Raw genomic sequence first — 23804 nt, forward strand, 5'->3', positions numbered from 1 at the left:
TAACTGACAGTGGTTTAGAATGCAATTCACTGTCTTTTGATTATTATCTAACTTGTATTCATTGACATCTTAGCATATAATTAAAAATATTATGATTATTTACTTTTAGACAGGAAGAAGTAACCTGGACAGTTCTTAGAATTTTCAGAACTCCAGCAGCATCACAAAAGTGCTCATGATTCTAATTAAGCTGCTTCAAGTTTGTCCTCATGACAAGGGCTTGCAAATGAACAGTTTATTAGCTACACCCCACACAAAAACATCCACGAGTGAATCTAATCCACCTCCACTCCACACATCAATCTCCAAACCCTTCCAAACCACTAAAAAACAAACAAAAAAAACAATAGCAACAAAAAACATTTCAAAGTATATTAACCACTAAAAGCTATTAAGAAATAACATTTAATCGTTCATTAAGCACTATTTGTAGGAGATGTTTAATATAAAGCAGACTAACATTTTTTGAAAGGAGACATAGCATATAAATTTACATTAAAAGAATAGCAGTTATGTGTGATCCAGGTTTAACTTGTAAAGTGTGACTGCTACTCTAATTATTTGATAACATTCCAATAATAACTTTTATATATGTAAGAAACTATATTTTTATACTTTGTTTATAGCATTTTATAACTTTCCTGGATGCTACTTTATGTCAAGTATAGAAGCTATTACTCGGATGGTATTTCCTGTTATCAAGTTGCCAATTCCCAAGACAACCACCACTGGGTCTGCCTTGTTTCTTTTTTGGTTGCTGATTTTACTGCAACACCTGAATCACATCTGATACAAACCTATTGATCCCTTAAGAAAGGGTGACTGGGATTCAAAAATTTGATGCCAGGAGCTGCATGATCCTTCCCTCTTTTTCACTTTTACCCATTTTGTTTCCTCAACAAGTCTATTAAATGGGGCATTTAGGAATGTTGCCCTGGAACTTTCTGCAAATCAGTAAGGCAAAGTCAGGTGTGATGACATATGGGCTCTCCGGTACCTGCTTCCCTCATGGTGGAGAAGGAAGATGTTTGAGTACAGAACAACTTTTTAAGACCTGTATGTGATACCTTCTCTAGTATTTGAGATAACTTGTCCAGGATGGTACAATGTAATTTCATCATGTGTGCCTGGTAGCCAAGCACCCTCAGTCCAAAGGTGTAGGATGCATAGTCCAGGTTCCTAAAATGGTCCAAGGTCCTCAAACTCCTTTTTTGGAGGGTAGACCACAGGCCTTAGTGGAGGTGGAAACCTCTTTTAGGGCTGCTGGAGCAACTACAGAGTATCTACACACAATTCTGTACCCAACAATTCCATTCCTTAGGAGTTGGTTGGAGCTTGTCCAGATTCTTTGCATGCTTCCTCTGTGATAAGTGCTACCATCTTGTCTGCAGGGCTAACACCCAGGAAGGCAAGGGAAGAGATATGAACATTTCTTGCAGAACTACATTTAGAAGATGACAGTAAAGCAACTGACCAACCTACCTTTTCTTGCATTATCTGTGAGATTCCCCAAACTTGGGGCTGCTGAGGGGGGCAGGAGAATCAGATTTGCCTCCTTTATCATTGTCTCTCTCTCTAGATACTAACTTGGGAGTCAATGCATCTCATCTTATACAATGTCCTTCAATGTCCCTTGGTGAACAGCTATTTGTTGAGGGTGAGGAAAAGGCTAAGGAAGATTCTGGCTTAGACAATCACCTATGTTTCTAACAAGGACCTTTTAGGCTTTCTGTCCCAATGTCAAGAAGTGATTAGTGGCTCAGAAACAGGTTGGAAATGGTCTCTAGGCAAGAGTGGTAATGAAGCAGGCATCGAAAAAATGTGCAGCAGAGGCTGCAGCACTTCGTGACTGACTGAAACTTACAAAGGTACTGCCTCCACCATTGCCAAGAATCTGGCAGTAGTCTCTGCCAATGCTGGTGTCTATAAAGCAATAGCACCAAGCTGCAACAGTAAGTGATTATCTGCTGCTGACACTGACGTCGATGCTTTTGGGCCCAAGGGCACAAAGACTTAAAACTCCAAATTCTAAATTATCATAGAAACATGCAATACACAAGTTACTCTGCAACACTCAAATTCAAAGTCAGGAGTTGTGGAGACAGTTGGCTATAAATGCAGCACTGACAAGTCAGAAGTAACCCATGCTGGAACCAGCAGAGAGCTAGATAGCCTCACAGTATCTGGCACCAGAATAGGGTCTGCTGAGGAAGATGAAATTGATGAAGGAAGAATTGACACTATCCCTGTTCATCCAGCATGAGAAGAGGATAGGATGAGATTGCATCTACTGCATGGCTTTTAATAAATTCAATTATTCTATGTCCATGGATAAACACCTGTAAGAACAAACAGAATCTGAAGACCTGAAAGAAGACCTAGACAGGGATCACCTGGGAAATTCAATTACAAATGGGAGGAAACATTATCCCTTCGAGAGGACTCAACTATGGCTTGTTTGGGTGTGTGGACCTCAATTACCTGAGCTGACAATTTAGACCTAACTTTTTCCACTGAAAGTTCCTTATCATCCTCATGAGAAATCTTGGTGGGATGAGGAGATAATTCTCGAGTCAACCACATCACGTATTTTTGAAAGTGTATCCCTGGACATGGTCCAGGAAATCTCACTGGGAGAAATGCAACCTTGGGAGGTGTACAGATCTCTATCTAGGATGCAACCTTTTAAGTATCCACTTAGTTGTATATGCAATTAATGTATATTTATCAGAATGTTTTGCTTACATCACAGTCTGTGAGACATACCTAAATAAGTTGCAAATTTCAAAAGCCTATCCTGCAGTGCAATTTTATGGTTGAGATACTTGTGTTTTAAATACTGAAATCTTTTCCATTATTAGCCAAAGGTAAGCAAGAACTCCAACTAGAAAATATACCAAGCTTGCAATGGTAGCAAATACAATACCAATTCAAAAGCAGAAACAAAACTACAAAATAAATACAAACTAAGGCAGAAATATACAATGGAATTCTCTCAACTAAAGAATCCAAGAGCTTTTTGACATCAAAACAATGAAAACACCAATGTTTTAGGCAATAAAAAATGCATTAAGAATGCCAACATAATATGCAAAGTCTGGCAAAATTTAGGGCTGTGTCAGTGTGGTAAGAGGCAATCATGGTCTGGAAACTGAAGGGGGGGTGGGGGTGCAGGCTGAAAGCTGGCACTTAAGTCCTTCTGGTGAGGAGGAGGAAGTAGAACATGACAGATCAGCTGATCCAACTTTAGAAATTCATGCACCCAACCTTATGAAGAAGATGAATTGGTGTTATATGCCTAAGGTATGAACATAATGCTTTATCTCTCTGTTCCTATGCCTGAAAAGAAAATAAGGAAATGAATGGACTGCGATGTCATGGAAGAAGCGGCAGCATCTGACGCAGAAATACTAAGACTTTGGTATTCGGGCCAACTGAGGGCTAACTGCAGGCAGATAACCCAAGTGTGATGACTGCAACAGTGAAACACGAAGAACATCGGGAATCCCCTTAAAAAAAACGCTTCACCAGCTACTCCTGCACCAGGGACCTGTACAGAACAAGGACAAGATGGGTTGAAACAAGTAAGACATGCACCTTAAACACAGAATAAGTGTTACACAAACTGTACAGCTACATAAAGGTCAGAGGCATGTGTATGCTGACTGACTGCATCAACACAAGACACCTTTCCAACGAGAAATTTTTCCACTTAGTAGAACAGATCTGGCAAACGGAAGGTTTCCTAGTGGCTACAATCATTTCAGACACTCTGGTCATATGATCCAACTGAAATCAGGGAATTTAAATGAGGAAGTGACGTACAGCTAGTTGTTAGCTTAACTGAGGGCAGAGGCTTTCACTTGTAGCAAGGAAGGTTTTCTGTACTGCCAGTAATTTGAAAACCTCACACTACACTATTCACAGACAAAGCATATAATGGCCTGCTAGGGACTAGCTTCATTGAATTCTGTAATTAAACATGGAATAAGAAAAAACAGTGGGAAAAATGGGTAATGTAGGGAGAAAGAGGAAAAGAAAAGCTCTGGCCTCTCTTGTCCAAGTGTCATGAGGTGGCTAGAGACTCAGACACCAATCAGAAATGGTCGCTGGTTGAAGCTGATAGTGTAGCAAGCACCATGTGTCATATCAACAATAAGTGCTGTTAATGTCCAGCACAAGACTGGTCTCAAAACCTATGTGAACACTAAAGTATCTGATGTCAAAAAACTGACAGCAACTCTGCTGACACCAGTGTTGGTAAAGTACTGACAATGAGTATCAATGCCTAGTGACCATTAGGTGCAGATGTTGTTGATCTCTGTCCCAGGGGTTGAAAGGCTGTGAACTCTGACCTGATACTGGTGCCAAAAAGGAAAGTACAAAAGTTGGACCTGAAACCAGATGCTGAGAAAACAGCACCAATGTTCAGAGATTATGCTACGGCTAATCTACAAAGCCTGAGTAATGGTCGGACTAAATTCAAAATCACCTTCCAACCTGATGACCCTATTTTTTATGCAGAATCCCTTACCGTCAAATTCTAGTCACATAAAGGTTGTTGTTGTTTGTCTTTCGGATTTTCCCGGTTAGGGGTCGCCACAGCGGAACTCCGGTCCGCTAATGATTGGCAGTAGATTTTCAAGAACACCGAGGTGCCAGCTCGACGTCCAACCTTCAACTAAGGCAAGCCCATTTACGCATGTCTTTCGAACGCCCACCCAACTGCGGGGAGGACATGCAGACTCCACACAGAAGGCACTCCCCTCACTCCAGCCGAGAATCGAATGGGAGAAAGTACAGTTTTGTACCTACCATAAATGTAGATGTCCGATAGGTATGCATCTGCAGTCATAACATATGGGTTGTCCTGCCTCAGGCAGCCCTTCGGTTGGCCGGATTCCAAAGTCTGGGTCTGGCCTCGGCTGATGTCGCACTTTCCCCGACGTCATAGCTTCTGGGGTATAAAGGCATCAGCCAACGCCATTTTCCTCAGTGTTTCTTGCCCCAGATGCCAGGTGCCCTCTAGGAAGGCTAAATTTGGATAAAAGTTGAATGTTCCAAACAGTAGCAAAAATTATATATATATATATATATATATATATATATATATATATATATACAAACAAATACACCATAACAAATTCCCCCAGTTAGCTGAAAGAGGGGTAAGCACCTTAGGAATGCCACAGAGGGGAAGGAGGGTGGGTAATCCTGACTGCAGATGCATACCTATCGGACATCTACATTTATGGTAGGTACAAAACTGTACTATGTCCTTCCAAGGATGCATCTGCAGTCATAACATATGGGTAGAATACCATAGCCTAACTGGGGGAGGAGGTACTAAGATAAGGATGGTGTAGTTAAGATCCCCTGTAAAACTGCAGTTGCAAAGCCTGCTCGGGATCTGGAGTATAAAGGTAGATTATAATGCTTGGCAAATGTATGCACGGAGCTCCAAGTAGCAGCTTCTAAAATGTCCTTGGTTGCCACCCCTCGTAGGAAAGCTGTAGTGGTGGCTGTGGCCCTTGTGGAATGAGGCCTGATATGTTCAGGAGCTGTCTTTCCATGAAAAGAGTAGCAAAAGCGAATGCAATTTCCTATCCATTTTGAAATTGTCTGCTTGGAAATTGCTTTTCCTTGCACCCCAGTTGCATAGGCTACAAAAAGGTGGTCAGTTTTTCTGCTGGCTTTAGTTCTGTCCAGATAGTACCGTAGTTGTCTGTGTATATCCAAGGTGTGCAAGAGTTTCTCTCCTTTGTTCTGTGGGTTAGGGAAGAACGTAGGCAGATGAATGGCTTGGTTCAAGGATACCCTGGATACCACCTTTGGCATGAAAGTTGGATTGGTTCTCAGAGACACTCTATCCTGGTGAAAAATAAGGAAAGGCTGCACTGCCATTAATGCCTGTAGCTCGGATACTCTTCTTGCTGAAGTGATTGCCAGAAGGAAAGCAGTTTTCCAAGATAAAAACTGTAAGTCTGCTGATGCTGCTGGTTCAAAAGGAGGTAGTGTCAATTTTTCCAGCACAAAATTGAGATCCCATGCAGGTAGAGGGGGTCTCCTTGGAGGTTTAACATTTTGATCCCTCTCAGAAATTGTCTGAGTAGAGGGTGAGAGAAGATAGGAGGATCCATGTTGTATTCTGCTGAAATTGCTGAAGCATGAATCTTAATGGAAGAGTAAGACAGGCCATTGTGGAACAATTCTGCTAAGTATTCTAGGATGTGTGCTAGGTTTGCCACTGTAACATCTGTGCCCTTTGATGTGCTCCAAATGAGGAATCTCTTCCATTTAGCTGAGTACGCCTTCCTTGTGGAGGGTCTGCGAGCCTCCAGGATAATGTCCTTGACCCTCTGAGATAAGACAGTTTGGTTTTAAGCAATTTTCCAGGCAGTTAGTTGCAGAGTTTTCAAGTTTGGATGCAGGGTCTTGAAATTGTTCTGTGTTAGAAGAAGAGGCCATAGGGGTAGAGGCCATGAGTTCGCCTGAGACATGTTTTTCAGTAGCGGATACCAGTGTTGTCTTGGCCAGTCCGGAGCTATTAGTATTACCTTTGGCTGTTCCTCCCTGATCTTCAGAAGAACCTTGTACATCAATGGGAGTGGTGGGAATGCATACACTATTAGGGCATTCCAGCTGAAAGAGAGAGAGTCCACCCTCCAGGATTGTGGGCGGTATTGTCCTTGAGCAGAATTTCTTCAGTTGGTGGTTGAGAGGGGAGGCGAACAGATCTATCTCTGGCAATCCCCATTTCTTTGTTATGAGTTTGAAGATGTCTGGATGCAGCATCCATTCGTGAGCATCCGTGGTAGTCCTGCTTAAGCTGTCTGCTAGTGAATTCTCTTTTCCTGGTACAAATATGGCCTGCAGCTGGATATTGAGATTCAGGGCTAGGTTCCACAGATCCATTGTCATCCGGCATAGAGGGTAGGAGTGCGTGCCTCCCTGTTTGTTTATGTACCACATGACCGTGGTGTTGTCTGTCCTTATCAGCAGATGTCCTTGCTGGAGGAATGGTTTGAATGCCTTGAGTGCAAGCTTCACTGCCAGCATCTCCTTTTGGTTTATGTGCAAGCTTAGCTGTCCTTGAGACCATAGGCCTTGGATACATTTGTCCTCCATGTGTGCTCCCCATCCTAGGTCTGAGGCGTCCGTGGTGATGGTCTGCTTTGGGTTTGGTTTCTTGAAAGGCAACCCTCTGTTGGACTGGCAGGCCTGAGCCCACCACAGAAATTCCTTTTGAAGGCATGGAATGATTGGTATCATGGTTTCTAGACTGTGTCTGTGTTGAGACCATACATTCCTTAGGTACCATTGTAATTTTCTCATATGCAGCCTGGCATGTGGGATCAAGATTATGCAGGATGCCATGAAACCCAGGGCCTGTAGGATTTTCCTTGCAGTAAGCTGAGTTTGTCTTGTCAAAGTCATGAAATAATCTGGAAGTTGTTTTTGTTTTTCTTCTGTGAGAAAAGCCATCTGAGTTATTGTGTCCAGATCTGCACCCAAAAAGGTTATCCTTTGGGATGGCACTAGTCTTGACTTTTGGATGTTGACTGTGTATCCCAAGGCCTCTATGTAGCAGGTGTATGACATAGGCCAAATCCTTTATCAATTTTGTCTTGCTGTCCGCTTGTATTAGGCAGTCGTCCAGGTATGGGTAGATTTGAATTCCCTGAAGTCTGCAATGTGCAATTACTGATGCCAGGCATTTCGTGAATACTCTGGGCGCAGTAGATAAGCCAAAGGGCAATGCTGAGAATTGATAATGCTCTGATCCTGCAAGAAATCTGAGGTGTCTTCTGCAATCTGGTCGGATAGGGACGTGCAGGTATGCCTCCTTGAGATCTAGAGTCACCAGCCAAGACTCCTTGCCCAACATGGGAAGAAGTTGCTGTAGGGTCAGCATTTTGAATTTTGGTACAATGAGATATGTGTTCAGTGCGGACAAGTCGAGAATAGGTCTCCATTGGTTTTCTTTTCTTGGTACAAAGAATAGTCTGGAGTAAAATCCTTGGCCTTGTTCCATAGATGGTACCCTTTCTATCGCTTTCATCTGAAGTAAATTTTTGATTTGTCTTAAAGCCTCTGGCTTCTGATTTGGTGGTAGGTTTGGCATTCCACTCCTCTTTGGTAGAGTGTGGAAGTGAAACCTGTATCCTTTGTCTATTGTTTGCAATGTCCATGTGTCCTTAGTAATGCAATGCCAGTTTTTTGAAAATAAAGCCAGCTTTCCGCCCAAGGGAGCTTCCAGTTGTTCCCTGGTAGGCGGAATCAGAGTCAAGTCATTGTGTCTGTCCTGTGCTAGTGGTTGTAGTTGCATCTGTGGCAGTACTCCTCTGGTTGGCAGGCTGCCACTGACGGCCCCTATAGGCACCCTTTGATTGACCTCTGCCTCGAGGGCGTCTATTCCTGCCTCTCTGTGCTCTGGAGGTGTCTGGAAAGGACCAATTCTTGGAAGGCCAGTTTCTGCTAAACCTCGGAGGTTGGACCTGTAGAAATTCCTTTACTGTTTGCACAGATTTTGCTTTTTCTTCCACCTTCTTTAGAATCTCCTGTGCAGGGGAGCCAAATAAACTTTGTTTCTCCATTGGAGCATCTAGGAGCTTAGCCTTGACATGGTCTGGCAGGGATTGCACTTTTAGCCAGGCATGTCTACGAATTACTGCCATAGTCATAGCTGATCTAATTGAAGCCTCCAGTGCATCATAGCCACATTTTAAGAAATGATTACTGACCTGCTGAGAGTTGTGTACCAAATCCTGAAGGGATTTACGGTCTAAAGGTTCAGGAGAAGAAAGCTTCTTATTCAGCTGATCTAACAAATATTCTTGGTACTGTATCATGTGGAATTGAAAGTTTAAAGCCCTGGCAGAAAGAGTAGCAGATGTATAAACCTTTTTACCCCATCTCTCTAATGCTCTAGATTCTCTGTCAGAGGGTAGGGGATTTTTGGCAGTGGCAGCCGCAACACCTTTTGGGCCCTGTGAAATAGTTTCTGGATCTGCAGCATGGGCTTTATACAGGTGGAAGTGAGAATCCGGGACCCTGTAATATCTGTCAGGTTTGGCAGGGGCCGGAGGAAGAGAATCAGGTGCAGAACTAACATCATTATACACATCATCAAATACAGTTAGCACTGGTGGCATGGCTAAGGGCCTATGCTGGGGCAAATGTAAAAAAGTCCTTAGCCTTTTTCTAGAATCAGAAAAATCCTGACCCTGCCATTGAAAGTGTTCCCTCATAGAGTGCAAGGTTTCCCCAAAAGAAAATTCTTCAGGAGGGGAGGCAGAAGGGATAGAATCTTCAGCATCTGAATCCTCGTAAGGAGAATAGGCCCCTTCCTGATGGTCTGACAAATCAGATCCATCCGTGGAGTAATCAGAGGAGACAGGTTCAGAGGGTTCAGTCCTAGGCCTTTTGTCTGGTGGAGGTTGGGAGGCCCTGTCTGGGTGAGGCTGGGAACCCCTAATCAAGGAAATCAGGTCCTCAGCAAGACTGAGAATCTGAGAACTTGAGGAAGGCCTCTGAGAAGTAGATTTGGCAGGTAAAGCCTTTGAAATTTTGGCAGCTTTAGCCCTGGAGAAGGCCTTAATACTCATAGAAGCAGGGGGCCTAGCTGCCCCACGTGCAGGAGTAGAAATGTCCAATGGAATGGTGTCGGACAATTCTTGTGCGCTAGCTTCGGTAGGGATTTCTGAAGCCGACTCAGCTGGGGCCTCTCTGGCCTCGGTTGTCGGAGGTATGATTTCGGTAGAAGGAAGAACCGAAGACTCGGTTTCAGCCGAAACCGAGACACTCACGGTGGGCCTAACCGTGGTTTCAGCCGAAACCGCGGGCCGCGAGTGTCGGTCCTTTTCCCTGCGTTTTTTGGCCAAATGCATAGTCGGAGTCTCCGACGGCATTTTATATGCAAAAGCGGATCCGAAAAACTCTTCTGCAAACTCCGACCAACGTCTAAGAGTCCGTCGGTTGAAGGAGGCACAGGCTAAACAAGCTGATACTTCGTGGTCTGGCCCTAAGCAAGGAAGGCAGTAAGAGTGGAAATCCTTATGAGGTATTTGTTTCCCACAAGTTAAACAATTATTTACTTTGTCTGACATCGGCTGAGGCAAGAAAGAGTCCCCAATGGGGTACTTAGCTTTTTTCGAAGTATTCGGTAGCTGAATCTCTGGATCTGACCGACCGGCACTTGTAACAGCTTCTGCTTCAGGCACCGCGCGGCAAGAAAGACTGAGGAAAATGGCGTCGGCTGATGCCTTTATACCCCAGAAGCTATGACGTCGGGGAAAGTGCGACATCAGCCGAGGCCAGACCCAGACTTTGGAATCCGGCCGACCGAAGGGCTGCCTGAGGCAGGACAACCCATATGTTATGACTGCAGATGCATCCTTGAAGGACATCCTCTTGCTGTGAGGCAACAACACTACAGCTGCACCACGGCAGATCTAGTCACATAAAGGTATGGTGTCCAAATCCATGGATTTAACCATTAAACTGTACTTGGATCTTACTTGGCCAATTACTGAATACAATGCCCTGTTCAGTGTATACTTGTCCAAACACTTGCCAAAACTGGAAAAAAAGTACAGTTGTGTACACTTACCATAAATGTAGATGTTCGAGTGTATTCACTATTGCAGTCATCACATTTGGGTTATCTGCCTGCACGTAGCCCTCAGCCGGCCTGAATACCAGAGTCTTCGGATTTCTGCGTCGGATGCTGTCGCTTCTTCCCTGATGTCAGGTCGTCAGGGGTATAAAACATGCAGCCAACGCCATTACATCAGTTTTTCTTGCCCCAGATGTCAGGTGCCCCCACAATAGGAAGCAATTGTATGATATGGTACACCCCCATCAAAATCAAATACATAAGAAAAAATAAATATACCAAACAAGAAGGAAAGGTAGAGCCAAGAGAAGTCAGTGGGCTGGAGGGAGGGTAACCAGGACTGCAACAGTGAATACATTTAAACATCTACATTTATGGTAAGTGTACACAACTGTACTATGTTCTTCGTGTTTCACTGTTGCAGTCATCAAATTTGGGTTGATTCCCAAAGCTAAGGAAGGGAGGAGGAAGTTAAAGAGCAATAGGGCCAGATATTAAGCCCTGCAAGACTGCAGTGGCAAATCCAGCTCTGGATTTAGAAAAGATAGGCATGTGGTAATGCTTGGTGAAGGTATGTACAGAGCTCCAGGTAGCAGCTTCTAGGATGTCCCTGGTAGGGACTCCTCTGAGAAATGCCACAGAGGTAGATGCAGCCCTGGTGGAATGTGATCTTATCCCATGTGGGGTAGGTTTTCCATGGTACTTGTAGCAGAAATTAATGCAATGGGCTATCCATTTGGAAATGGTTTGCTTTGAAATGGCCTTCCCATCTGCCCCTGCAGCATAGCCAACTAGCAGCTGTTCAGATTTTCTGACAGGCTTAGTCCTGTCCAAATAGAATCTAAGTTGTCTGTGCATGTTCAGAGTGCAGTACTCATTCCCCTTTGTTTTGTGGATTAGGGAAAAAAGTAGGCAAATGAATGGACTGATTTAGGACCACACTAGACACCACCTTGGGCATAAAAGAAGGATTAGTCCTGAGGGAAACCCTGTCCGCATGGAAGATAATGAAGGGTTCCACTGTCATGAGGGCCTGTAATTCAGACACTCTTCTTGCTGAAGTGATGGCTAGAAGGAAGGCGGTTTTCAAGAAAGGAATTTCAACTCTGCAGTAGCAGCTGGCTCAAAGGGGGGAAGAGTGAGCTTTTCCAGTACAAAGTTAAGGTCCCAGGCTGGAGTGGTTTTAGCAAGCGATGAGAGAAGAGGGCTGGCTCAGTATTATAATATGCTGAAATGGCAGAGGCATGAATTTTAATTGACGAGAAGGATAGGCCCTTGTGGAGCATTTCTGTTAAGTACTCTAGAATATGAGGTAAGCCGGGCACCGTTGTGCCCATCCCCTGAGCCTGGCTCCAGGAACAGTATCTTTTCCACTTTTCAGTATAGGATTTTCTAGTACTAGGCCTCCTTGTCTCCAGAATGACATCCAGCACCTGCTTACTGAGGGATGCTGGAGGGGAGCTCAAGGAATTAGCCAGGCTGCAAGGTTCAGGGTTTGAAGCTGAGGGTGCAGAATCTGGCCCACCTGCTGGGACAGCAGGGAAGGGGTCTGAGACAAGTGCTATGGCTGTAGCAGTATCATACTGCGCAAGAGGGGGTACCAGTGCTGGCGTGGCCAGTCTGGTGCAATCAGTGTTGTCCTTGGCTTGTCCTGTTTGATCTTTAGTAGAACCTTCGAGAGGAGAGTCAGAGAGGGAAAGGCATAAACTGAGAGGCTTTCCCAGGTAAAGGACTGGGCATCCACTTTCCAAGCTTGACTGTGGGGAGTTCTTGTGCAGAACTTGTTAAATTGGTAGTTCTGAGGGGAGGAAAACAGGTCTATCTCTGGAGTCCCCCATTTGTTCCTCAAGAGGATGAATATTTTGGGTTCTAGTTTCCATTCGTGTGGATCAATGAGATTTCTGCTTAAGTCGTCTGCCAGTGAGTTTAGTCTGCCTGTCAGGAATTGTGCTTGTAGGTGTACTTGGTAGCTCAAGGCTGTGTTCCACAGAGCTATGGCTAGTCTGCAGAGAGGGTACGAGTGGGTTCCCCCCTGCTTGTTTATTTACCACATAACTGTGTTGTTTGTCTTTACCAAAAGTTGTCCTGGAAGGCTTTGAAGGCTGTCAGAGCAATCTGTACAGCTAACATTTCTTTTTGATTGACATGCAGGAGCATCTGTCTCGGGTTCCATTTGCCCTGAATGCACTGCCCTGTCATGTGAGCCACCCATGCATAGTCTGATGCTTCTGTTGTTAGGGATTGGGCGGCAGGGGACAGAGTGAAAGGGAGTGCCTTGTTGTGGTAGCAGGCCTCTGCCCACCAAAGGAACTCTGTCCTTATACAAGGAATGATAGGAATCATTGTTTCCAGGTCCTGAGAATGTTGACACCATAGGCTTTTTAGATACCACTGGAGTTTCCTCATATGCAGTCTTGCATACGGAATTAGTAGAATGCAAGAGCACATGAACTCCAGAGCTTGCAGTATTTTCCTTGCAGATAGCTGGGTTTTGAGGCCAATAGTTTGAAGTAGATTGTCAAATAAACTTGTTTCTCTGGAGTGAGGAATGCCATCTGGGAAGTTGTGTTCAAGCTTGCTCCCAGGAATATAATCTGTTGGGCAGGGTACTAGGTGAGATTTCTTTTCGTTGATGGTGTACCCCAGTGAGGTTAGAAGTTTCTTTATGAATGCCAGGTGTTGTAATAGCAAGTCCTGGCTTTCTGCCTGAATCAGACAATCGTCCAAGTATGGGTAAATTTGAATATTTCTCTGCCTGCAAAATGCAATGGCTGGAGCTAGGCACTTTGTGAACACCCTGGGTGCAGTAGATAAGCCTAAGGGAAGTGCAGAGAACTGAAAGTGCATGGAGCCCGCCTTGAAACGCAGGTATTGTCTGCAGGATCCTCTTATTGGGATGTGCAAGTAAGTTTCCTTTAAGTCTAGGTTTGCCAGCCAGGCATCCTTGGCTAGCATAGGAAGAAGCTGTTGAAGCGTTAGCATTTTGAATTTTGGAACCACCAAAAAGGTGATGAGAATAGAGAGGTCCAGGTTAGGAGGACAGGAGTTGTCTTTTCTTGGTACCAGAAAAAGTCTTGAATAAAAACTTTGTCCCCTTTGTTTTGCTGGGACAGACTGAACAGCCCTGATACTGAGAAGAGAAAGAACCTGCTGTTGGGCCTCCGCCCACTGATTTGGGGGTAGGTCTGACCAACCATTTGGGGTTGGTAGTGTGTGGAAATGGAATCTGTATCCTTGGGAAACTATGTTCAAAACCCATTTGTCCTGGGTAATGAGTTCCCAGTTTTTTACATGCAGGGTGGGCTTTCCTCCTAAGGGAGCAGGTAGTTGATCAGGGCTTGGAAGGGTTAAGGTTAAGTCATTGTGCCATTTTTCCGTAGGGGGTCGCTTACTACTCCCTGCTTTGGAAGTGGGAGCACCCCACTGCTTAGATCTGTGCATAGCCTGAGACTGTAGCCTTGGTGGTTTGCTGTTCCCGGGTTTGGACTGAGAAGGCCTGGAAGGGAATGGAAAGTACCAGTTCTTTGAAGGCCAGTGCCTACTGAATCTGGGAGGCTGCACTTGTAGGAAATCTTTAACAGTTTGCATAGATTTAGCTTTTTCCACTATCCTTTTGAAGACTTCTTCTGCTTTGTTGCCAAAAAGGCAGTCTTGGTTTAAGGGAGCATCCAGTAACTTAGCTTTAACATGATCTGGCAAGTTTTGTTCCTTAAGCCAAGTATGCATTCTAAGTACAGACCCAGTAACAGAAGCCCTGCAAGATGCTTCTAAAGCATCAAAACCACATTGCAAAGTATGTTTACCAACTTGTTCAGCAGAATGCATTAAATCTTGCAAGCCTTTGTGTTCAGCACAGTCAGGAATCATCATTTTCCATTTAAGTAGTCCCATAATATGCAGCTGATGCTTTGAAACTGACAATTTAAAGCCCTAATGGCCAAAGTAGCAGAAGTGTACACCTTCTTACCCCAATCTGGCTAAGGCTCTAGAATCTCTATCAGAAGGGGTAGGATTGTTTGGCAGCAGTAGCCTTAATGCCTTTTGGTCCTTGGGAAATGGTCTCTGGGTCCACGGAAGGATTCTTGAAGAGGAACTTGTGAGAGTCAGGTACTCTGTAGTACCTGTCAGGTTTTATGGGAGCTGGAGGTAAAGTGTCTAGGGTAAGGCTAGATTACAAGAAAGCATCATCTACAATGTCCAGAACAGGAGGGATAGATAAAGGCCTGTGTTGACGCACCAGTAAGAATTCCCTAAGTCTCTTTTTGGACTCAGAATAATCCTGGTTTTCCCAGCGGAAATGCTCCCTAAGAGTATGCAAGGTTTCACCGAAAGAAAAATCTTCTGGAGGGGAAGCAGAGGGAATGGAATCCTCTGCATCAGAATGCTCATAAGTTGATAAGGGCAAATCCTGGTAATCAGAAGGAGCAGAGATATCAGATTCCTGATCAGAAAAACCAGAAAGAAAATCAGTTCTAGGACTCTTAGATGGGGAAGGCTGGCTTCCCCTAATTACGGTAATAAGGTCTTCAGCCATTCTAAGCATTTGTTTTTTAGGCATATGGGCCTGAGTTTGTGGTTTGGTCATCGGTTTTCTAAGCGTAGTGAGAGTTTTTGGCCTGAGGAGTTCAGAACTTCTGGATGGAAACTATGGCGTCAGTTTAATATGAATGTCTGTAGGCTTGAATACACCCTCAGAAGCCGGTGCCTGCACAGCGGCTCCTGACCCATCCAAGGTAGAGACATCCACAGGGTCCATAGTCGAAGAAGCATCTCGTGGCATACCGGACTCTGAATGGGTCTCAGTAGAGGTCTGCGAATCTGAAGTAGCGGGTATCAGAGGCTGCGAAAGTACCTCACTGAATACCGGCGGTCTGGCGACTAGCTAAATTGAAGCATCGGCAGTTTTGGACCTATGCGGTCTGTCTTTGTCTTTATCCTTACGTTTTTTCGAAAGATATGTAGTCGGATGGCTTAACAAAGCCATTTCGGAGTACGAAGATAGAGTGCAAAACTATTTGGCTGCAAAAATAGTCCGACGACGAATAGTTCGGGTGTTGAACAAGGCACAAAACCGACAGAGAGGGACGTCGTGATCTGGGTCTAAACAGGGGATGCAGTAAGAGTGAAAATCTCTATGAGGTATTTGCTTTCCACAGATAAGACAATTGGTAACTTTTACTGACATCGGTTAGAGCAAGAAAAAGGATCCCCAACATGGTACTTATCTTTTTTGAAGACTTCGGGTCTGAAACTCGAAAACGAAAATTTCAGGAGATAGCCGACTGGCACTTGCGAACTGCTTCTGCTTCGGGCACCGCATGGCAAGAAAGACTGATGTAATGGCGTCGGCTGTATGTTTTATACCTCTGACGACCTGATGTCAGGGAAGAAGCGACAGCATCTGACACAGAAATCCGAAGACTCTGGTATTCAGGCCGGCTGAGGGCTACCTGCAGGCAGATAAACCCAAATGTGAGGACTGCAACAGTGAAACACGAACATCACTACACTTAGTTACTTAAAAAAAAAATCAAGAGCCTAAATCATAAAAAAACATGCAAATTGTTTCAATGCCTTGTCGCTCTTCTTGGTACCATACAGGCCACTAAGAAGTGACTTCTGCCTTGCTTATAGAACCTCAACTGACCCTATCCTATCAGAGCTACTGTACATTCACAAGTCCATTTGTTGAGTAAACACCCAATTAAGACAGCTCAAACTTGTTTTCAACATGAAAAGGACATAGTGGAGGGATAGGTATGTATCATTGAGAATACCACTTCTAAAGAACCAAGGCTCCACTCGGTAACACTCATCACGGGCAACAAAATACCAAACAAGTTATGTCCAAAGAAGAAACGTCTCAAGAAGGCAAAAAGAATTAGTAACTCACTTTATTAGGTTAGGTGCCATGCTCTTGGGACTTCAACAAAACTTCTGAAATACAATAATCACCTGTTTAAATAGTAAAAATTAAAAATCACATGAACAAGTTGTTCATTCATAATTTACTCACACTTTTTTAAAGGGGCCATGTGACTATCACCCCACTTACCATAACACATAAACAACCACCAATTAAAATATCCTGTAAAACCATCCTAGCTAGTAAAACACTGGTCATAAGAATATAAATATAACTAATAACTAATGCTTCTTTTGTTAATTCATAATAAATAAATCTTCTCATGTGTTTGTTACTGTCTAAACGCAAACCGATTTACAGTTCATTGTAAACCAGTGACTTAACCTACCATTACTTCATAATACTAATGCTTTCTGTTTTAAAATAGGGATAATCGACAGATGTTCACTAATCCCTGCCAAAACAGCTCCCTTCTTTCTAACTCTAATTCCACCATCTACCTCTTGTGTCTACATATATGTTATCCGGTAAACCAAATTTAAACTTACTACACCCTGAGCTAGAATAAAAATGCTTACATAATGCATTGTTGGTATGTCTTCTCGATACAGTATATAACTGTTCATAAATATGTTTCCTCAAATGTCCCTGTTTTTCCCATATAAACATATCCACAATTTTGACATACCGCTATATAAACCATCCCTTTCATAGCACAACTGCCATCTTTCAAAGGTATACTCAAATTTAATTTTTGAATAGTTAAAACTGTTCCTTCCAAAATACAGTTGATTGTCGACAAGCCCGACATTTAATGGTGCCTTTCCTCTGGAGTATTGTATTTAACTTTGTATGTTCAAATAAATATTTAAAATTCCTATTTGTTTTATAAACAAAAGTGTGGCTCTAATCCTACTACCTCTAAGATCTCTGAATTGGATTAAAAAAAATCACCCAGTTTTTTCTAACAATCCTCTTAATGTCACGATCACACCCATCATAGGTAATTACCATGTTGTACATATAAGATGTTTCTGCTCCTCTGTTATTTTCATGTTGTCCCATTGAAGTCTCACCTAAGAGAGGTTTAAATCTACTCCCCCACCCCTCTAACATCTCCTCACAAATACCGAAGAGAAAATAGTGAGGGTAACCCCTTTCACAAAACATTTGCACCAAAAAACTAAGTTCCGTTTTAAAATCAGAAATATTGGAACACATCCTAGCAGCTTGTACTGCCATTCCTTTAAAAATATTCCTGTTAATATGTTTAGGATGGCAGCTTCAAAAGTCTAAATAATTATTAGAAAAGGTTGTTTTCCTAAAAACTTTTCATGCAAAACAGCCTACAGCTGCATCTTTATATAAAGTAACATCCAAGTAATCAGTGCTCGTATTAGGATGAGTGTAAGTAAATTTAAAAAATGGGGAAGCTTTATTATTATACGACCCCCCATTAATATTCAAAAACGTGCACGCTGATGGTCAGCGTGCACATTGTAAATCAGTTATAGTAATGGAAAAAGGTCCGGTCGCCCACACTTTTTCCATTACTATAACTCTTTTTTTTACAGCAACGGAGAACGGAAGATCTCCGTTGCTTCACACTGTCTCGCTATGTTAAACTCATTTAACATAGCGAAACAGTTTTTAAAAAGCAACGGAGATCTTGCTTTCTCTGTTGTTTTTTCAAAACTGTCTCGCTATGTTAAATGGGTTTAACATAGCGAGACAGCTTTAAAAAAGCAACGGATACTCTCTGTTGCTTTTTTAAAGCTGTCTTGCTATGTTAAACTCATTTAACATAGCGAAACAGTTTTGAAAAAGCAACGGAGATCTTGCTTTCTCCGTTGCTTTTGCCCACAGCTCTGATGTACTGCGTAGGCATGCACAGTACATCAGAACTGCCACAGAATACCAGACAGCTGTGGAAGGGCAGCAAGGAGGCATTATACAATGCCATTATTTAAGAAAAGTAATTTTTTTTTTTCTTAAATAATGTCATTGTATAGTAGCAATAACCTACTTCTGGGTGTGGGTAATGCTGGATTTACCCATGGTTGGCTTTGTTTGGCCACTCGGGCTTTGCCCTTGTGACCAAACCACACCAATCGTGGGTAAATCCAGCATTACCCACACCCAGGCGTGGGTTATTGCTATAATATATTCCAGGAACTGGTCTCTTTGTCTCCTGTCTTTCCATAAAATAAAAATATCGTCCAGGAATCGTAAATATGTTTCCCAACATTCATAAAGGTAGTGGTGAAAATGCATTTCCTTTCCCAAGACCACATAACCAAGTTGGCATAAATGGGAGCACAACTTGCTTCCACAGCCACCCCTTTTATCTGTTTAAAATATTCACCTTCAAAATTAATACAATTGTTTTGCAATACTATTTGCATGACCTGTAAAATAAAATTAACTAAAGTATTATCCAAATTAGTCAAAACATGAATAGCTAGATAAAATAATTCAAGATCTTCTTGATGAGGTACAGATGTAAAAACATCAATCGCATCCATTGTGAATAAACTACAATTGTCACTAAACCATTTCTCCTTTAATCTTGGTCAAGAAGTCCCATGAATCTTTTAGTATGTAATCAATAGGTTGCAAAGCATTTTTAACTAATCTGTCTAGAAAAATGCCTAGGGAATAAGATGAACTATTGTGTGTTACAACTATTAATCTGTAGGAGGGATTCAATTACTAATTCTATTTGCCTCTGAGACGTTTCTCCTTTGGATAAAACTTGTTTGGTATTTTTTTGCCTGTGATGAGTGTTACCGAGTGGAGCCTTTGTTTTAATTATTAGTTGCGGTGTGGCTTCATCAGTTATGCTGTTGTAATTTTACTTCTAAAGAACCACATTCTAACTCCACATAAAGCAACATACTTCATTTACTCTAGTCAAACATAATCTGGATGACTGAATGGGAAATTGTAAATTCACTCCCCGGTTTAACATCCATGTCACCTATCTCCTTCATGGAAAAGAGCAACTAGTAAATGTCTCAACATACCCTTGTTCTACCTGCCTCTAGGTTATTTATACACAAAATATAAAGGCTAAAAAGCTACCATAGGAATGTAAGGCGAGGCTGAACATCCTTGCAGATCAATAGCCTAGAAATACCTATGAATCTATGCCTTCACCAGCTCAATAATCTCAACTAACAAATTTATGCAATGACATGCCTCTTTTCAAAGGATTGTAAAGTTTCTATCTAGCCACACTCCCAAAGCATTACTGATGTCTTTATGGCATCCTCAGCAAGCCTCTCCTTTTCAAAATAAGGAGTAGCACCCGCAACTATGAAGCACAATCTTGTAGGTTGGCTTCCCGACCACAAGCAAAGACATTAGCAAGATGGAAAGTGTTAACAGTCTTCAGATAATCTCATCTCCTTGACCTATAAATTTCTTTGCCTACACAGCTCTTACTCCATATATCAATAATATTAAAAAATATTATGCCAATCACCTACTCAGCACTCTGTAGAGTTATGGCCTCTCTTCAGTCACAGAGTCTAATGCATGTATCCACAGAAATAATATCAGCTCCCACTGAAGATGGCCTTAAACTTTTAACTGTTACCATGCTACTTCTACTGATTACATTCAATATGCAAAAAGAACACTACCAGATCAATCTCTCCCTCTCCTTAAGTGCCTAGAACCATTTTGCTACACAAACTTCACAATTGCTTTATGACCTGTCTAAAGCATCATCTTGGTGCACTTGTGTGTTGAGAAGTTTACATGTGAACTGCTATCAGTACACTATGATTACTTAGTGCAGGTCATCAACAAAGTTACAAAACACAAACGTTCTATCGCTGACAACATATTTAGAAACACAGTAAAGATATTCCAATCAAACTTTATGAGCAACAATGACAGGAAAATTTAAAGCACAGCCATACCTGATAAACCTGTGGACTACAATGCGTGATGAATAAAACACAAAAGACAAGACAAACTCTTTCTGCAAGCAGATAGAAATGGCTTGCCATATTATTCGGTGATACCTATTAATTCATGTTGCAGAAACAGCAACAATGAAAAAAAAAAACTATTATAGCATTTATATCTTGCAATGTATTGGAATTACCGCAAATAAGCATGTCATTACCTGCAATTTCATACTCTCCATTAGGTGATGCTACAGTTATTGCAGAAGCATTTCCGATGCTTTCAACTGGGCCGAGGCCCATGTGATTACCAAAGCTCAGTACATGCCATCCCATCACCTTTGCCAACTGCTGTACTGCATGTATCTGGTGCTGAGACATCTAAAACAGAAATGCACATTCAATGTTAATGAAACTGAGTAAGTATCTCTATGAGTAACATTTAAGTCCAGTTGTCCAGATATATGTATATTGCCATAACTTTTTATATACCATAAAATAATCTGAAAGGCAAAAATACAACCTCAAGTAGATAACAGATGTACAGAGTACAGCAATTCTGTGTAAGCTAATGACTTTTGAATATTGTAAGAGGAAAAATGTGACTAGGAATAAAAGCAGTTTTAAAACAGTCCAGAAAAAAATACAGCTGAAGTCAAAGTGATGCCAAGTATCTTCAAAAGTAATTAGTTTATTTAGTTTACAACCATATCCACACGTTCAAAAATAAAAAAATATGCTTCAGAAACAAAGACACACATTGGGAAACTAGAGGTTTGGTGGTAACAAAATGTTACCAGATACAATACACAAACAGCTACAATAGTAACTGACAAGTTAATTATAACCTTAACGGAGGAAAAGCAACTGGTTTCCCATGTTTGTTTGGAACAAATGGATAATGGTTTCACCTGTCAAAATCCTAACATCATCGGTAATCCTACAAAAGCTGGGAGTGTACATCTGACCACCTTCACTTCCAAAAGATTCATCATCATCATCATCAACCCCTTTTCCCCCATCTTTCTACATGTGGTTGGGATGTTGTGTCAACTGTCAACAACACAAATTCACTGCCACCCTCCTACCTCCTTCGACAGTCATGACCGGCTGTTGCAGGTCTTCTCTCATGCAATCCATCCACCTCTTTGATGGATGTCTTCAGTTCCTCTTCTCGTCTTCCTGTCTGTCCCAAATCTTCTTCACCAGACTGTCTGCTGGTTTCATGTACATGTGCTCGAACCACCGTAACCTATTCTCTTTCACTTTTTCTGCAATTGCAGCTACTTGGGCTTCTACTCTGATGTCCTCATTCCTTTGTCCCACAGTGTGCATCCTACCATCCATTCTCAGGCACTTCATAATTATCACTATCACCTCTAGCTTCCTCAACTGCTCTGTCTTCACTGCCCAGATTTTTGTATCATACAGAATTACTGGTTGCATCAGTGTTGTATACCTTACTTCAACACCTCTTTGTCATTCTTCTATCAAATACCACCCCTGACACGCTGCCAATTAGCTGCAGACCCTCTGATTCTAGCTTTGACCTCCTCATTCAAACTTCCCTTCTCATAAGTTCATAGGAGATTACTAGACTAATGGCTTAAGGGCCCTTACAAACCTAGTGAATATAACCAGATTTTACCCAATATATGCCCCTAGGGGCAAGAGGATGGCATGAATTTGTGTCTGTGCATTGAGTATCGTACAGACTGCTCCTCTCCATAAGGGGCACAGGCACTATCCTAGGTATGGATTTGCTATTGCCCATACATTGATACAAACTGCATTTGAAGAGGGCCTGGGAAGGGCTCCGCTTAATGTGAATAGGAAGCCTGTTGCAAAAAAGGGGCAAGCTCTAAGACATGTATCAGTCTCTCCAGCATGTTTTGTTTGAGCTGCTAAGTCAACCACCTCTCAAAGATACCTGAAGCTGTTAACCTGTTCCACTATCTTCCCTTATTTCTCAATTTGCAGTTTCTTCCAATTTCCTTCATTTGCTACCATTACAACAGTCGTATCTGTACTCATTGTCATCCTGTGTGCTTTCAGTTCTGAATTCCATTCTCCTATCAAGTTCTTGTTCCGAACCTGCATGCAATGCCACACCATCTGCATTCAACAGCTTTGTTAAACTATCCCCACCGACTGGTTTGCTAATGTAATCCATCACCTGTATGAGCTCACAGCTGAACCCTAATGCACACCCTCTCGCATTGGGAACTCCTCTGTGAGACAAACACTGTTCGTACTCGAGTCATTGGGTCCTTGTACATATCATGCACTTTTTTTTCTACTGACATTTCTGGGATTTCAAACCACTGAAGGACTGCCTAAAATCAGCTTTCTTGGAATCCTGTCATATGCTTTCTCCACGTCTAGGAATGCCCGGTTGAAATCTACTCACCCTCTACCTTCTTAACTGTCTCACTGCGAACATCTAGTCAATTGTACTGCATCCTGATCTGAATCCAAATTGCTGATCTCCCATCTTACTTTCTACTATTCTACATATTTATCAATCACCCTCTCCAGCACTTTCAAACATTGTGACGAGAGTTTGATACCTCTGTACTGCCAGCAGTTGTGAACGTCCCCTCTGTTAGGACTACGACACTTGCAGAATCAGGTAATGGCCCCATGTTGCATGCCCATCAGTACTGGATTTCTTATGTGACAATCAGGAAACATTAAGGCTGCATATCAAAAATCTCAAAATGTCTGCCCACATAACAGCTGTACCATGCAAACACATCAGCAAGAGAATAAATGGGCAGTGCATGTGACTACTGGCCAGACGGCTGTTACGTACAGAGGATGAAAAATGTTAATACACCTGACCAATGATAATACAGCAGACAGAGGAGACAATGTTTTCTCTGTGAAATGGAATGACATGAGAAAATAAAATTTCCACACTATTTAGGTCAGGGAATGAAGATGGTGCAAGTTTATTCCCCGGATACAGTAGTTCATCAGTATATTTCTGGTACATTCAAGGATTACACAAACCAGCACACTGCTGCTCTAGACAGCAGCTTTATTTTCTGAAAGTATAGCCACAGCCCTGCTTTATTCTTTTCTTTCATATATTTCCAGTTTGAAGAGTAATCCAGAGAAGGTCCCTTAGGCTTTATCATCGATCATTATCAACCCTCTTTTTACCATCTTCTACATGGGGTTGAGGTGTTGTGTCAAATCCTGCCACATCTCCTGATTCACAGCCAATCCACTACCTTCACAAACAGTTATACCCGGCTGTCATAGGTCTTCTCTCTCATGTAATCCTTCCAGCTCTTTGCTGGATGCCCTCATTTCCTCATCATTTTCCTGTCTATCCCAAATCATGTTGACTGGATTATTTTCTGCTTTTCCTATCTGAACACTGCCTTACTTGTGT

At 42.4% G+C, this 23804-nt stretch overlaps 1 protein-coding gene across 1 annotated transcript in view; it reads right to left on the reverse strand.

The window, feature by feature from the left end:
• MED17 (mediator complex subunit 17) overlaps window positions 1-23804 on the reverse strand; it is a 717849-nt gene that overhangs the window by 46446 nt on the left and 647599 nt on the right. Inside the window, exon 11 of the mRNA XM_044072197.1 lies at window positions 20623-20782. Coding sequence (XP_043928132.1) covers window positions 20623-20782 — 160 coding nt within the window. The remainder of the gene's footprint in view (window positions 1-20622; window positions 20783-23804) is intronic.

Source organism: Protopterus annectens, chromosome 5.part0 (genome assembly GCF_019279795.1).
Source record: "Protopterus annectens isolate FY-2018-M chromosome 5.part0, PAN1.0, whole genome shotgun sequence".
Classification (NCBI taxonomy): Eukaryota; Metazoa; Chordata; order Ceratodontiformes; family Protopteridae; genus Protopterus; species Protopterus annectens.